This window comes from Orussus abietinus, unplaced genomic scaffold (assembly GCF_000612105.2).
Source record: "Orussus abietinus isolate OABI.00-Male unplaced genomic scaffold, Oabi_2.0 scaffold8, whole genome shotgun sequence".
In the NCBI taxonomy this organism is placed as follows: domain Eukaryota; kingdom Metazoa; phylum Arthropoda; class Insecta; order Hymenoptera; family Orussidae; genus Orussus; species Orussus abietinus.
The window spans coordinates 1,050,316-1,065,274 of NW_019395997.1; the positions used below are offsets into that span (position 1 = coordinate 1,050,316).

At 52.4% G+C, this 14,959-nt stretch overlaps 2 protein-coding genes and 1 long non-coding RNA gene across 4 annotated transcripts; 2 read left to right on the forward strand and 1 right to left on the reverse strand.

Moving 5' to 3' along the window:
- Positions 1–68: 68 nt before the first annotated feature.
- Positions 69–7,336, reverse strand: LOC105699356. 2 transcript variants are annotated; one of them, XR_001104013.1, is made up of 4 exons: positions 7,210–7,336; positions 4,499–5,388; positions 4,023–4,345; positions 69–3,738 (listed from the first exon to the last, which is right to left on the reverse strand). It is a non-coding gene; the product is annotated as an uncharacterized LOC105699356 (long non-coding RNA). The 2 variants fall into 2 exon arrangements; XR_001104012.1 differs by having other exon boundaries at positions 4,023–5,388.
- Positions 7,311–8,968, forward strand: LOC105699355 (farnesol dehydrogenase). Its single transcript, XM_012424264.2, has 5 exons — positions 7,311–7,668; positions 7,851–7,977; positions 8,044–8,176; positions 8,349–8,492; positions 8,827–8,968. The coding sequence occupies exons 1-5, from the start codon at positions 7,368–7,370 to the stop codon at positions 8,866–8,868; spliced, it is 747 nt and encodes a 248-aa protein (XP_012279687.1). The 5' UTR covers positions 7,311–7,367; the 3' UTR covers positions 8,869–8,968.
- A 93-nt stretch (positions 8,969–9,061) lies between these two features.
- LOC105699351 (arylsulfatase B) lies at positions 9,062–14,914 on the forward strand. Its single transcript, XM_012424260.1, has 9 exons — positions 9,062–10,517; positions 11,850–12,011; positions 12,143–12,373; positions 12,522–12,677; positions 12,762–13,017; positions 13,094–13,251; positions 13,319–13,454; positions 13,544–13,983; positions 14,045–14,914. The coding sequence occupies exons 2-9, from the start codon at positions 11,859–11,861 to the stop codon at positions 14,558–14,560; spliced, it is 2,046 nt and encodes a 681-aa protein (XP_012279683.1). The 5' UTR covers positions 9,062–10,517; positions 11,850–11,858; the 3' UTR covers positions 14,561–14,914.
- Positions 14,915–14,959: the final 45 nt, after the last annotated feature.

Below are 14,959 nucleotides of genomic sequence, written 5' to 3' on the forward strand. Positions count from 1 at the left end.
TCTGGCCGCGGAGCGTCGCGACGCGCTCGCCATTCGCCGGCCGAGGCTCGTTTGACGGTCGGCGGTCCGATGCCCGACGCCCCACGTGACCGCCCCCACCACCTACCGGCGCGCCGTTAAACTCCGTTAAACGGCGTTAAACGCCGTTTAACGCCGTTTAACGCCGTTTAACGCCGTTTAACGCCGTTTAACGCCGTTTAACGCCGTTTAACGGCGCTCGACTCCGCTAGAACGGCGTTTTTTACCCAGAGGGTATTTTCCTCGTCACTATAGACAGCGCAAAAGGGGGGGAATAACGAGCGAGGGGTATAATCGGGATTATCGAAGGCTTAACGAACCCATCTAGGATTTTTTAATCCAATCCGCCCTCACATCCGGGCAAGCGATCGATCGATCGAGCAAGAGCCCGATAAATGATCGAGGGGATGACGATAAACATTCGAGGCGGGAACGGAGGCGAGAACGAATTTAGGGTTGCGCGATTCGATTCCACTTGGCTCGCCGCTTCTTCGGGGGAAAAGGGGGAATCCCGCTCCCCCCGCGGGCTCGAATTATGAGAGGAGTCGATTCCCTCGTTTACGGGGGAAAAATGTCGCCGTTTCGCGTTATTCCCCCGGAAGCCTAGGGGCCCCGATAATTTCCTCCCTCTTCCGCGGACGATATTCCGGGGAAGGAAGCTCCTTAAAAGTCGGGCCAACCCTTTGCGCTCCTCCCGCTTTCAAGCCGGTCCTCCCTCCACCTCGTTCCTCTTTACGCGGCTTAGTAAAATAAACCCAATTCCCGGGGAATCTCCGCTCGTTATCCCGCCCCCGGAATTACAAAACGGAGCCGCCGCCGGAGCACCCATTAAGAGGGGGCTAGATATAATTAAGATAAATAATTCATGCGTTTCGATCTCCGGTTCTTTCCTCGTCCAAGGACTCGGAGGTAAGGACCTCGTTCCCGAGACCCGGTCTTGGTTAAAATTTCATATTTAAGATTTAAGATCCCTCCCCGAGGAAAAGGTACGATCGCGATCGGGGCTGGTCGATTTCTCGGGGTTTTAGCGAGCCCGGAGCCCCCGGCCCATTGTCGAGGTCGCCCCGGAAGCCCGAAGGCTCGGCGGAGAGTTTCGATCACTCCGGGCCGAGGTCGTTCCCGACAATGGATCGCTCGGGGAAATCCCGATCCCGGTTCCCGATCCCCCCGAACTTCGAGGAACTCGGGAATTTCCATTGTACCGGCCCGATCCTCGGGGCGGCGGGGTGACACCCCCACGGGCCAATGTTCGGGGAAACGTCGCCCCCTCGCTTGTTGCCGTTACCCCCGCCGTAGTTCCTGGAGTTTGACGGAAGCCCCAGGGGAGTAGGGATTTTCGTACGCGATCTTGATACCGATCGATCCCTTATTAATACATTTTTATTCATTTCACATCCCGGAGCGAGAGCTCGGATCTACCGAGACGTGCTCGCGAGAGGGTTTCCCCTATTCCCCGGAGCCGTTTAACTCGGCGACTCCTGGAATCAAAGTCGCCCCCGAGAAGGCTGGATTTAATCTCGTCCCTGAAAACGCTCTTTCCTCCTTCGACGGGCGACGTGCGCCCCGATGCACCCCTTATGCCCCACCGATGCCCTCCGTGTGTACCGAGTCGAGGAGCGCCGAGTTACCTCCCGGCATCCAGCCATACTCCTCGGATGGATGGTCGGATGCTAGTCGGCTAGGTAAACATTAATCGTCGCAAATTAAACCCCCCCCACGAGGCAGGAGGACTCGGTTGGCCGACTTTGCCGGCGATTATCGACGATTCCTTCCCCGAGCTCGTCTCAGAAGTTCCGGGATCCTTGTGATCGTTCCTTCGGGACCATTTGTCGACCCGATCGATCCGACCTGTCCCACCTGTGGGCAAACCGATCGATCGCATCCGCGTTTAAAGTCTCGACGCGGGAAAACATCGATAGGGAATCGATCGGTCGTAGGGTCGAAGGGAGCCCCAGGGCCGCTCAAGGCAAAAGGCAAAAGAGGGTTGAGGTTAGACGGAGAAACTCGGCCCGGAGCGGCGAAGGGTGCTTCAACATGGCACCATCAGCGATATTCAGACCCGCCACCACCCCTCCACCCTGCATCCCAATAACCTACATTCGATAGACCGAGCCGAAATCTTCGGAGGACGCGACTTCGCCCCTCTGCACCCTTTTTTTCCCCTCACACCCCCGCCTCGCGTGATCGAGTCAATATGGGTGTTATCAAAAATAGACACCGTGGAAGTGCTCGCCGCAAGAAAAAAAGAAATATTGAAAATTCTCAACTTTCAGGGGGATTTCAATTTTTTTTCTCTCTCTCTTTTTTTTTTCTTCTTCAAGGCGCGACTTCGCAGCTCGCCAAACGAAGTATTTGCATTTCGCTCCCGGAGGTGTCAGAAATCAGGAGCGCCCGTCGCGAGAGGGTGGAGGAACTCTCCCCTCGTTTCCTTTTTCTCGGCTTCCTCCGGCGAGTAAATCGGGAATAACTCGATATCGAGGATTTGGTCGAGCGCGAACGAGTCGCGCCGATCGTCCGGGAAATTCCCCGGAGACGAGGAGTCCGAGTCGGATTCGAGGATTTCCCCGGATTTCCGTATTTCCGGGGATTTTTCGCGACCGGCCAATTGGACCTCCTCCTCGACAGGCTTTTAATTGCGCGTCGAGCCAAGTGTTCCCCTTCGCATCCATACTAACGAGGAGGTCCTCAATTTATATCTGAATATTTATCGGCTTATCATCCCAGGATCCAGGACCGCCGGTCGATTGATTACCCAGCGTCGCGTCGCCGACATTTTCTCCCGAAGGATAAAACGTCGTCCTGGATTTCCTCGCGATATAAATGGAAGACCGCATCGATCATCTCATTTATATTTATTGATACCGAGGAGGCGAAAAAAAAAAACAGGAAAAAAAATTCATTACCGCTGGATTCTTCTCCGAACGTGAATAAATGATTTCCTTATTTGCACGTGGAGGGATCGCGCGAAAGGCGGAGAGGGAAGTCTAAGATGGTCGGGGTCCTCCTTTTATCCCGAGTCCTGATTGGCTTCTGAACACCTAATCTATGGACTGCCGCGCGACGAATCGGTTTATTCCACGCGTCTATCGCGTCTGGCTGCTCCTTTCGATATCGGCACCTTTTTTCCCCGCCTTTTCCCTCAAGGCCCTCTCTTTGTGGGATTCGCCTTTCATACCGCGCGCTCCCACTCGACCATCGATCGAGCGCTTCTCCTCCTCGACAAACGTCATTATTTTCCACTTATTACCTCCGGGCCCTCTCATTATGCCCTCGAGATCCCGACTTATCGCCAGAAGGAATCGCCGGCTCTTATCAATCGTATCAGCCCCCCTAAACCGCCTCCGCGTGATTCCAGCCCTCCCTAAGCGCGATCAGCTGATCGGAGGAAGAGCGCCCGGCGGCTCCTAGGAGTAAAAGTGAAAAGAAAAGGAAAATGAAAAGAAAACGGGAATAGTAATTTGAGAGCAGCCCCTCGACGACTCGGCCTCGTCAGGGAGAATCGGGCCCGAGAAAATGGCCTTCCCCGATATTTCCCCGGGTACATCCTCGCCCCATTCTTCATGCAGGAGATAATATTAAAGCGCATCCATTCGGCCGGCTTTTCGGCGCTCTCTCTATCTCCCGTCCTCCTATTTTTCTCCGGCATTTCCCGGTGATTTCGATACCCTTGTCGCGTACGCGACGTCGATCAGCCGAGGCTCCGGTGATTGAAAGCAGCTCCTGAAAAGAGAGGGGGAGAAAAAATGTAGAAAAATCGGATACGAGGCGCCGAACAGATGGAAACGGTCAATAAGGACGGTGATAAGGATGGGTGGAAGAAGGGCCGATAACAACGGCTTTCGATGACCGAGTAATAACGAGATGGATGGGGGAGAAGGTTGGTGGCGAGCCAAGAATCTCCCAGGAATCGGCAGGCTCCGATCGATCGATTCCTCCGGGACGGGTGTACGATCGATCGGTTCACGCCGAAAGGACGCGTCCTCGGTAAAGGCAGCCTCAATTACCTGCCAGGGAAATTTCCTCGGAGAATCCGGGGTGGTCTCAAAAGGTGTCGGTATCTGCATTTTGCGATGCAGGCCCTGCAATCGTCCTTCGAGTCGCTGTAACACCCGTAAGTACTCTAAGTATCTGCAGCGTACTCGCTCCTCTTGCGATCGGGGGGTGGAGGGAGAGATCTCCCCTAATCTCTCCCAAAACTGTACCGACTCGAGGGGGATTAATTCCTTGATGGGCGATCCCGGGTCCCTTCGCTCCAGAGGGTCACGTAAGCGTCCCAGTTCCTCCCGGAGACGGTGAGTCCTCCTTGACATTCGAGCTCGCGGTATTCCTGGGAAAGGAGAACAAGAAAAAAAAATCCCAAAACCCTGGACTTACGCCGGTGATAAGCGACTTCGCTCGCGAGCGATAAGAGACTAGGAGTGTATCGGTATAAAAAGTTCCAGAGGGAAGACTGCCGAGGGACCGACTCAGCAGTTCGTACCTTGGCATTCCCGTGGGAAGGCGCGACGATTAGTCCAGCCCTCCCTCGGGAATCTCGGAATGTTGGTCACGCAGCCGGGATCAACGTTTCTCCCGAAGGAGAGCAGGAGATTGCTGCCTCCCCGGGACCTCCCCCGAGGGAGGGGGTCCTCTCCCTTAAGGACCTCGGCTACTCCTCGCGTGCCCTCGACACTTTTTCTCGGGCTGCATTTTAGGGAGTACCGAATCGCGCAATTTCTCGCCCGGTCGAGTCCCAATGGGGTGGAACTCCTCGAGAATCGAAGATCGAAGGGTAATCCGGGGTACGACTGCTCGGTGACCATTGTCCTTGGGTTTAGAAATTTCCTGACAATTGGGACTCCTTGAAGCGACCCGAAACCATCGATACCTATCAATTGGAGCAAGACAAGTAATTTTTTTTTAGAGTATTCGGGGGCTCTTAAAAAATCTCCCGACACTTTTGACAAGTTCAATGGGTCACCAGTCGTGTCCTAAAATTTCCGTCAATTCGCTGGAGTACCCTTTGATAAAAGGGTGGGATTTTAATCGACCGGTCTGACGGTTTCGAGTTATACATTCGTAGGGAGCCAAAATACTTTCCTGGTAGGCCTAGAAGGCGATTCCCGCGGGAAGCTCGATTCCCTCAATGCCTGGCCGGGATGAGAAATTTTGATGGAGGGCCTCTCCGCGGGAATTAATGGGTTTCGCGTCAATCTTTCAACCGGAGGGCCCTCGAGCCCCGGGGGTCACCGATGCATAATCCATTGCGGTCAATTTTCCGTATCGGCGACTCGAAATCGGAAAATCGGGAAATCGCCCGAGCCCCTCTTCTCCGGGTAGTCCTCGACTTCCCCCTCGTCGAGGAGCTCTTATCCCCCTTTTCCCGAAATCCTGGAAAGAAGAAAAAAAAAAGTCCTTAATAAATGCGTTTAGTCCTCCCCCTAGGAGTCCACCCCTCCTGGCCGGGAGCATAAAGGACACGATAAGAGGACCTCGCGTATCACGACACCGATACCTCGGGCCTGCGATAAAAAAACAAGGTAAGAGATAAGCGACTTTTTTTTTTCCTCGCAAGAAATGGAATCAATTCCGTTTGTCCGTTTTTTTTTTTTTTTTTCGAGAAGGAGAGAAAAATCGCGTATAAAATGTTTAGAGGGGGCGAAGTCCGCTCGATTTTGCGCGGTGATTCGGCCCAGGGGGTTGAAAAGTTGGTCCGAGCCAGGGATGGTCTAGTTAGGGGCTCGGCCATAAGTGAAACCCCGAAGAGCGAGTACACGTACGTACTCGAAACTCGGAAGAGGAAATCCGTGCACGCAGGTGCACCCGATACTTCGGGAGAGCTTTTCGCCCCGAATGGGAAAAGTCTGGGGTTGGTTTAGGGGTTGGTCCGGGTCGTCCGGGGTGGCGCCAAGTATTCCGGAAGTTGGACCGATCCCGGAAGATCCTTTCCTCCCTTCGGCGGGGACTTCGACAACAATGCCAATCTCGGCCGATGAGATGGTAATGTAAGCGGGATACAAGGACCTCCGGGATGACACTCGCAGGAATCGCTGCTCCCCCGATTTTACACGCATTTTATACACGTTTTACCCGGGTCCTCGCTTATCCCAGGATGCGAAAATACGGTTCCTCTCCACGTGGGTCGGGATGCACCCGAAAAAAGGAGTGATCTCGTGACCGAGGACGCAGTCGCGCCGATCGTGGACCCCTGGCGCGGCTTTAATCTCGCGGTCTCGTTCTCCCCTCGTCATCTGCAATTTAAATCGATTTTTTATCCTCGAAAATATGAGCCACGATGGTACTTAATTGTCTCCATCGCGGCACACGCGGACCCGCGATTGTGGTGCTTACACGTCAATTACAACACCCAAGTACATCTGTACACACCTCTATGTATGACAGCACGTCAAACTGACGCGTCATCCACGTGGATAGGAAAAACGCCGAATCATCTGATTCAGCAGATTTCCTTCCTCCAAGTAAAAGTGACGACAGAAAACGAACTGAAAGGACAGTCGTGACACGAATGCCGAGCTGCCGGGCAGATAATGCCTGATTATTATTTCAAACAGCAATTCATATGACCCTGGTCAACGATGAGACTGAATTTTTCTCCCCCTCCTCTGCTCCCTCCGCGCGGCATAATCAGTGACAGAAAAAAAAGAAAAAAAATTCAAGCCTCATTCCGTATTCATAATTAATAACCGATCGTGGCTCGATAAGACATTTTGAAGGATTTGATAAGATTTCGAGGGCCGAATCCGAATTTCACGGCAAGCTCGTTCTTCGTAGGTGGAGTTGCCCTAGGAGGGCGAGGAGATACGTGAAAAAGGGAGGATAACTCTTTTCGAGACCCCAGGGTGGGCTTAACGATCCCTTCGTTTGTCATCCCCTCGCCGAGGTGTGAAACAATACACCTCCACGCCTGCGAGTCGTGGAAGTGATGAATGGAGCACCATTCGCCCTAAACCTCCTCCACGAGGGGGTAGAAACGTATGCACGTACTCTTATCAGCGGCGATACGACGGGGTCGGGAATCGAGATCCGATTCCAGGAAGATAAGGAAACCCTAGGTATCGAAGACGACCGCCCCGGGTAAGAGGAAAACCTGAGAGAAAAAAAATGATAAGCTCGCCTTTCTTTATCCAGCTCCCGATCGGCAAGTGTAAATTCTATAAGGACTTTTTCTAATAAATGATAAATCCTACTTACGATTACGAGGACAAGCTGGTTATCTCGACCCGATAATCAGGAAGCGTCGAGGCAGGGAACGGGGAGCATCCGCGAGGCCGAGGGTACAAAAGCTACGGATTGGGTAGACCACCGCCAGTCAGAGTCGTTCCTCGGAGTTGTCGTCAGAATCTAGAGAAATGGATCGGTGGGTTGGAAAAGTCGCCCTGGTGACGGGTGCCAGTTCGGGGATCGGCGCCGGGGTCACCGAGGCCCTGGCGAAGGCGGGTCTCAAGGTGGTGGCCGCGGCCAGGAGAGAGGACCGTCTTCGGGAGCTCCAGGCCAAAGTCAAGGGCTCCAAGGGGGCGATCTACCCCAAGAAGTGCGACGTCTCGAAGGAGGAAGACGTCCTGGAGATCTTCCGGTGGATCGAGAAGGAACTTGGAGGCGTCGACCTGGTTGTCAACAATGCCGGAGTCCTCTACTCCGACACCATAGAGGGTTGGCTGTTTTTCCCCCCGTACATCTCGCTCGTCCTCCGGTGTCTTCCTCCTTTTTTCCTCCTTCCTCGACTCCCTTCCACCTGAATGAATTTTTTTCCGATTTCATTCTTTATTTTTTTTTTTTATAGAATCCTCCACGGAGAAATTCCGCCGATTTCATTCTTTATTTTTTTTTTATAGAATCCTCCACGGAGAAATTCCGCCAGATTCTGGGAGTGAACGTCCTGGGCACCGCCACCTGCTGCAGGGAAGCCATCCGCTCCCTGAAGAAGAGGGACGTGGAGGGGCAGATTATTAACGTCAACAGGTGAGGTCTTCTCGATAAGATATCAGTAGTTTCGTATTTAAATCTCACGTTCGATCCTCCTAACAGCATCGCCGGGCACTACGCTCAGGCCCTCTTCGATCCGCTCTCCATCTATCCCGCGAGCAAGTACGCGATTACTGGCATGACGGCCTCCCTTATCAACGAGCTCGCTCTACAAAAGTCGAAGATCAAAGTCACAGTGAGTTGCATACCCTTGTTGAAAAATAGAAGATAAGGCTGCCTTGTAGATAGAGTTAGAGACGACGGCGAGACGTGAAATCGCAGGTCTAGAGAGAACGGCAAGGTGGAGAGAAATTGATATCTTTACCTCTATACCTAATTTTTTTTCTCTTTCTCTTTCGCCCTTACAGAGTATCAGTCCTGGAGCCGTGTACACCGACATGATCAAGAACGCCGGATTCTCCGGTAACATCTTCTCTCGATATCCAATCCTGGAAGCCCAGGAGGTCGTCGACGCCATCCTCTACGTCGTCTCGACGCCTCCGAACGTTCAGGTAGGCGCAACCTGCAACGATGGCAGGAAAGTTATGGAAAAAAGAAAGGGAAATAATCCCTCCAATTCTCTTCGACAAGAATTGAAACCGAAAATACATGGTATCGCCCGTGAGCGGATTCTGAAAGTGAGAAGGTCAGGGACAACCGGCATTAGTCAATTCCCTTCTACCTTGTCTTTCCCCACCTTTCCTGTCCCCACTTTATCGACCTATTTTCAAGCGAACGGCAATTTTTAAATAACATTCACGGGAATATTTTTCAATAATATTCGAGGGTCTCTGATAGGCAGCAGGGAATTTTTTGGAAATTAACGCGCTCCTCTTTCTTTTGCAGATCACGGAATTGACGCTCACGGGCCTTAAGTACTTGGCTTGAAAAAAATCAACGAAAGACCACTACGAGGTCTTATCCCGACGTATGGTGACTGTTAATTTATTAATAATCTAAAACTAATAAAACGCGACGTTACTGCCAAGAGGTGTCGATACGAAGTGCTAGAAATCCACCGACGATCCTCGGAACGTATGAAGTGATCCCTCGTTACACTATTTCCCATCTTCCTACTTATCGTCAACGACCTCAGGTTAATCAACGAAATTATCGAGATGCATGCAGGATAAGACGCGATGATTGTGACTCCTGCCCCCGGATACCGTCGCAATTATGCACGCAATCTTGCTTGCAAAATCGCCGATTGATAAGAGAAAAACGCTAATTGTACATCTCGCTTTCGGGCGCGAGCAGGGAAGACAATTGCGAAAGGTCGTTCTCTAATCACTGGGAGCATCCTGTCGAGACGTCGGCAGGACCTCCTGGCCGCAGGATATTGCGCCGCTTGCACTTCCTGAGAGGTCCTTCCCCGTTTCCCTCGACTTCCCCATTTTCTGATTTCCCCCGCGAGAAGGAACTCCTCTCGTCGCATACAATGTTTATCGCGAGGAATATCTATCCGAATCGATACGCTGGTTGGATCATAAAAATCAGCGAAGGATAATAGATCGATCGCGACCTGGGAGGGAATTTCGGTGCTCGGTCGGGTGCATCGAGTCGAATCCCGATCTACGACAAAACCCTGACGTTCGCGGCGATCCGTTGACTCGTCGATAGATCGACCTTTGTTTTTTTTTTCTTTTTTTCCACGGCCGCGAAAATGGAAAGTTTCTCCCTCTTTCGGCGATTTTCAGGGTCCGGCCTTCCCGAAGTCGAGAGTAATTAACGGAGGACTCTACTAGGACTCTCTAAGGATTCTATCCAGGATCGGTACACAGCCGAAAAGCCGATAAAATTGACGCGTCGATCGGTCTCACAGAAATTGAAATATCGATCCTGATAACACGTGTCCATCTGAATCGCTTATCAATTTAAAAAGGGATAAATCGCCCGCGTGAATAAAATCCCCGAGTAATTGGAAACATTTCTTAGTAAACGGAACATATTATATATCGGAGCACTGAACTCGGAGCTTTTTTGAAGAAGGAGAAAAAGCTCTATCGCTCGTTTCCTGCGAGAGGGGATAGCAAAAATTGACGCGTCGATCGGTCTCACAGAAATTGAAATATCGATCCTGATAACACGTGTCCACCTGAATCGCTTATCAATTTAAAAAGGGATAAATCGCCCGCGTGAATAAAATCCCCGAGTAATTGGAAACATTTCTTAGTAAACGGAACATATTATATATCGGAGCACTGAACTCGGAGCTTTTTTGAGGAAGGAGAAAAAGCTCTATCGCTCGTTTCCTCCGAGAGGAGATAGCGAACACGCAGAGGATCCTGTACCGATTCGTTCGATGGAGGTGCAGCCTTTTCTTTTGAAAGGCCGCGCAACATAATCGTCAGGAAGAGAAGGCGACCCTCGATACCCCACCAGGTGATAACGATCCCTGTTCGCCGTCTCTCCCGAGAAAAGTCTAGTCCGAGTGTCAATACCGAAGAGTCCGGTTCGGTCGAATCATCGCCAGTCATCGGACGTATTTGCCGCATCTCCCCTCGTGATATCGCTTATCAACTCGCTATTCCCTCCAAGTAAGTGCCCTTTGACGTTTCCCAATTATTCCTCTCTAATCTAATCTTTCTAATCGAACTCCAAGCAGCATTTTCACCTATCCAGCCCTTCCCTCGTTGCACGTCGCCTCGATAAAAAGTACCGAATCGCAAATGACAATTCCACAATTAATCGTATAACTTTTAATTACATCAACGATTAACTTCTTTTTCCTCTGCATAATATCGCGGGAGTTTTTCCTACCTCGGGGTAACAACGCAATACTCGGTGAGTGTTGCGTGTACTTATTGCAGCGCTGCATAAATTTTGCGTTACGATTAAGAAGAGTTTCGCGGCTTTTGGGGGATTACCGGAGGAGAGAAACCCGCCTCTGGTTTCGACCTTGGCTCTGGAGGCCCTCGAGAAGAATATCGAAAAGCCTCGCGATCGATCAGCCTTCGATCGGCCGTAACTAGCGCGAAGGCCCTTTCGTCTTCGAGCCTCTTTTTCAAGTCTTTTAACTTGAACTTTACTACCGGACGTGGCTTACTTTCCCCCTCGAGCCCCGAAGAGAAGACCGGCCATTAAAGCCATTTACTGCTCGCGCGGCATAAAGAAGTGGCAATTAAAATTGAAATTGAAATCCCTGCAATTACGGCTACGAATGGATTGCGAGTACTCGCGACGCGATACAAAGTAAACAAGGCTTAAAGTTAAAAGTCAATGTAATTGGAGTGCGAGGCATGTAATTGCGATTAATTCGGCTTGATAATTGCGCGACCGGGTTTGCGCCGCCCAGGGCCGGGTCCCGTCAATCGCGTTACCGACTTCCGGAAATCGAGTTAGCCGGGATGTATTTTGTTTGCATTATAAGCGAATTATTCAAACGAGCGGGCATTTGTGTCAACAGCGAATAGTCGGGCCGGTCGGGCAAACAAAAAGCGCGCAGGACTTCCCGGGGGAATCCGAAGTCGATCGCTCATCGGATTTCGATGCAGCTCGGAGGATTTTAACTTTTAATATATAAAATAATAATAACCCCTTCTAATAGGGGCGCAAGAGGGATATAAAAAAAATATATAGATCTTAACGCTGTATCGGATTAATTCCCCAAGGATAGATAAGGCCGATAAGGGCCTTTCGGATTTTCGCGGGCAAGTTAACCAGGACTCGCGTTTCTCCTGGGGTGAAATCGAGCCAATGCCAGACATTCTGGAGCCCCGAGAGGTCCAGGTCTTTGAGAGACCGGATTCCCGAGGGAAATTTGAAGAATTCCTAAAGTACCCATCAACGCCGACCGTTCCCTTATCACTCGCCTCCTGTATCCCCGCAGTCCGAGTTATCGATCTTCCGCTTTTCATTTCCGTTGTCAGGACCTGGAAATGGAGCAGGGAGTGCTTTTGGTCGTGTTCCTAGGCTCGATAGCCATCTCGTTATCGAGTCCAGGTCGTCCTTACGGATCCCCTGATAACGGCTACGAGGAGTCCCCTCGGAACCGCAGGCCCAACATCATCGTCATCCTCGCCGACGACATGGTGAGCTCGTCCTTTCTATTTCTAGTCACGGCGGACCTTTAATAGAGATACACATTGAATAAGTTAATTGGGAAATAAGAAAAGGGTGGAAGAAAAAAGGAAAAAAAAATAGAAATTAATTCTGCAATCAGGGATGGAACGACGTGAGTTTCCATGGCTCTGATCAGATCCCGACCCCCAACATCGACGCCCTCGCCTACAACGGGGTGATCCTGAACAGCCACTACGTACCGGCCCTCTGCACCCCTAGCCGAGCTGCCCTTATGACCGGAAAGTACCCGATCCACCTCGGGATGCAGCATTCCGTCATCCTGGAGCCGGAACCCCGAGGACTTCCGCTCTCCGAGAAATTGCTTCCGGAGGTATCACCTGCTTTCACCTAACGCTTCTGCTTTTTTTTTTCCCCTACACCGAGCCCCGACTTCGCTCTAGATAACGCAGTTAATTGATAAATGGTAAATCTCCTTATTTATAAATAAATGAATTGATCCATGGGATTCTCATCGTCAGTATCTGAAGGAAGCCGGGTACAGGACTCATGCGATCGGCAAGTGGCACCTGGGTTACCACCGCAGGGAGTACACCCCGACATACCGAGGCTTCGACTCGCACTTCGGGTACTGGAACGGTCTCCAGGATTACTACAGCCACGTGGTCGAAGCTACGGTGAGCAGGGTTCACGTGGATAAGGACGAGGGTCCTGGAAAGTGAAAGAAAAAATGGTCAGGATCTTTTCGGGGGGTGGGACAGTTCGCAGGATACCGAGGGTTCGACATGCGGAGGAACACCTCGGTGGCCTGGGACACCGCAGGGAAATATTCGACGGACCTGTTCACCGAGGAGGCAGTGAGCCTGATAGACCACCACGACCCAAAGGATCCCCTTTTCCTGTACATGGCTCATTTGGCCCCTCACTCCGGAAACCAGGACGAGCCCTTCCAGGCCCCCGACGAAGCCATCGCCCGGTTTGGTCACATTCGAGACCCGGAAAGACGCATCTACGCGGGTTAGTTATCTTTCTTATCCCCTAGGATTTCCTTAAACTTGAAAAACCGAAGGACCTCTCTTCCGGTTCTCCTCAGCAATGGTGTCCAAGTTGGATGACAGCGTGGGCGAGGTGGTCTCCGCTCTTCGTCGCCGAGGAATGTTGGAGAACAGCGTGGTCCTCTTCATGACGGACAACGGGGCTCCCACCATGGGCATCCACAGCAACCGGGGCAGCAATTATCCCCTACGAGGGGTACCTCTTCAAGTTATATCGAGTAGACCTGGTGATTACTCGTACCTACCCATAGAATTTCTTTTAGATCAAGGAGAGCGCCTGGGAAGGTGGAGTGCGGGGAGTGGCGGCGATTTGGAGTCCCCTCATCAGGAAGTCCCGCAGGGTCTCGAATCAGCTGATCTACGTCACCGACTGGCTGCCCACCCTGCTTTCAGCCGCAGGTGATCCTCGTAGCCGTCGGTCTATCATTGAAAACTCTCTTTAAATTCCCATAAAACACCCGCGAAATTTATTCCTACGACAATTAAAGGTCTGGACAAGAAGGGCCTGGGGAACATCGACGGCGTCGACGTGTGGCCAGCTCTGGTTTCCGACAAGGTCAGTCCTCGTTCCGAGGCGGTGGTCAACATCGATGAGATCGACGATTACTCGGCAATCCGACGTGGTGACTTCAAGTACATCCTCGGCTCGACAAAAACTGGGGAGGAGTGGTACGGCGAGGCGGGAAGAGCCGACCGGAGTCAATCGGAGGGCACCTCTCCAGGGTACAAGCCCGAAGAGATCCTCGGTAGCAAGGTAGGGGTCGCCATCTCCGGGGTGATCACTGCCAAGCAGGTCCTGGAGGTCAGGAAGCTGCGAGAGGCCAAGGTCTCCTCCGGCGAGCTCAACGCGAGGATGCTGACGACCTCGGACATCCTCAGGATGAGATCCGAGGCGGAGCTGAAGTGCAACACCAAGGAGGAGGAAAAGGTACTCGTCCTCTTCGCGCGATGTCCTTCCAGGATAACGTGACGATTCGTTTCCCCAACAGGTTTCCTGCGACCCCCTGGACTCGCCGTGCCTCTTCAATATCAGGGAGGATCCCTGCGAGATGGTGAACCTTGCCAAAACGAAGCCGGTGATCCTGGCGACGTTGGAGGACGCCCTCCTCAAGTACAAGGTGACGATGGTACCGCCGTCGAATTTGGACAAGGACCCCCTGGCCAACCCCGCGAACTGGAACGGCACCTGGGTCAACTGGCACGACCAGGACCCCATGGAGTTCCTGAGAGAGCTAAAGTCCTCTTCGAGGCTCTCGGGAACGACGATCGCGATCCTAGGGATTCTTCTGGGTCTCCTCTTCCTGGGAGTGGTTATCCTGATAGCGGTGAGGCGCTTGGGCGAGCACAAGCAGGAGCCTCATCCAGAGGACGGCAGCTTCCACGAGGTCCTGGAGGATCCCGTGGGGCAGAGAGAGCCTCTCGGTACCGGGCAAAGGGCGACTCGGTTGTCCGGGAGTCTTGGTGAATTTTCTCGCCTGAACGACGTCCCCAAAACCGTGGACTGACGGGACCGCCGGGGCTCCGCGAGCCCCGGTGCCATCTTCAGGGTCAGGATCACCTACATCCCGAAGAGAATCGCCGGAGAACGCCCGGCAGGATAATGCGCGTCGTTTTTCCAGCCCCAAAGAATCGCACCCAGATCGAAGACCTTCCTGAAAAGAAGGCCAGCACGCGAAAGCCGACCCCGAGGAGCCGATCAGCGGACGGTGCCGAATCGGACCTGGGCACGAGGGATACAGGAGGGACCGATTTCCAAGCTCCCCTACCTCTGGAGAGGTGTTATCTCGACGATACGAGTAATCGTACCGTCGTCGATTGCGAGATCCCTCCCCGAAGAGTTCCAGGAAAACCGGGCTTGCTTCCGGCAAGCGTCCGGACTCCTTTCCTTGGCTGGACTCCCTTAC

Coding starts and splice junctions, on each gene's coding strand:
- LOC105699355 (XM_012424264.2), top strand. CDS start 7,368: ATGGATCGGTGGGTTGGAAAAGTCGCCCTGGTGACGGGTGCCAGTTCG. Junction 7,669..7,850: donor CTACTCCGACACCATAGAGG/GTTGGCTGTTTT, acceptor TTTTTTTTATAG/AATCCTCCACGGAGAAATTC. Junction 8,177..8,348: donor AGTCGAAGATCAAAGTCACA/GTGAGTTGCATA, acceptor TCGCCCTTACAG/AGTATCAGTCCTGGAGCCGT.
- LOC105699351 (XM_012424260.1), top strand. CDS start 11,859: ATGGAGCAGGGAGTGCTTTTGGTCGTGTTCCTAGGCTCGATAGCCATC. Junction 12,678..12,761: donor GCCACGTGGTCGAAGCTACG/GTGAGCAGGGTT, acceptor GGGGTGGGACAG/TTCGCAGGATACCGAGGGTT. Junction 13,984..14,044: donor ACACCAAGGAGGAGGAAAAG/GTACTCGTCCTC, acceptor TTTCCCCAACAG/GTTTCCTGCGACCCCCTGGA.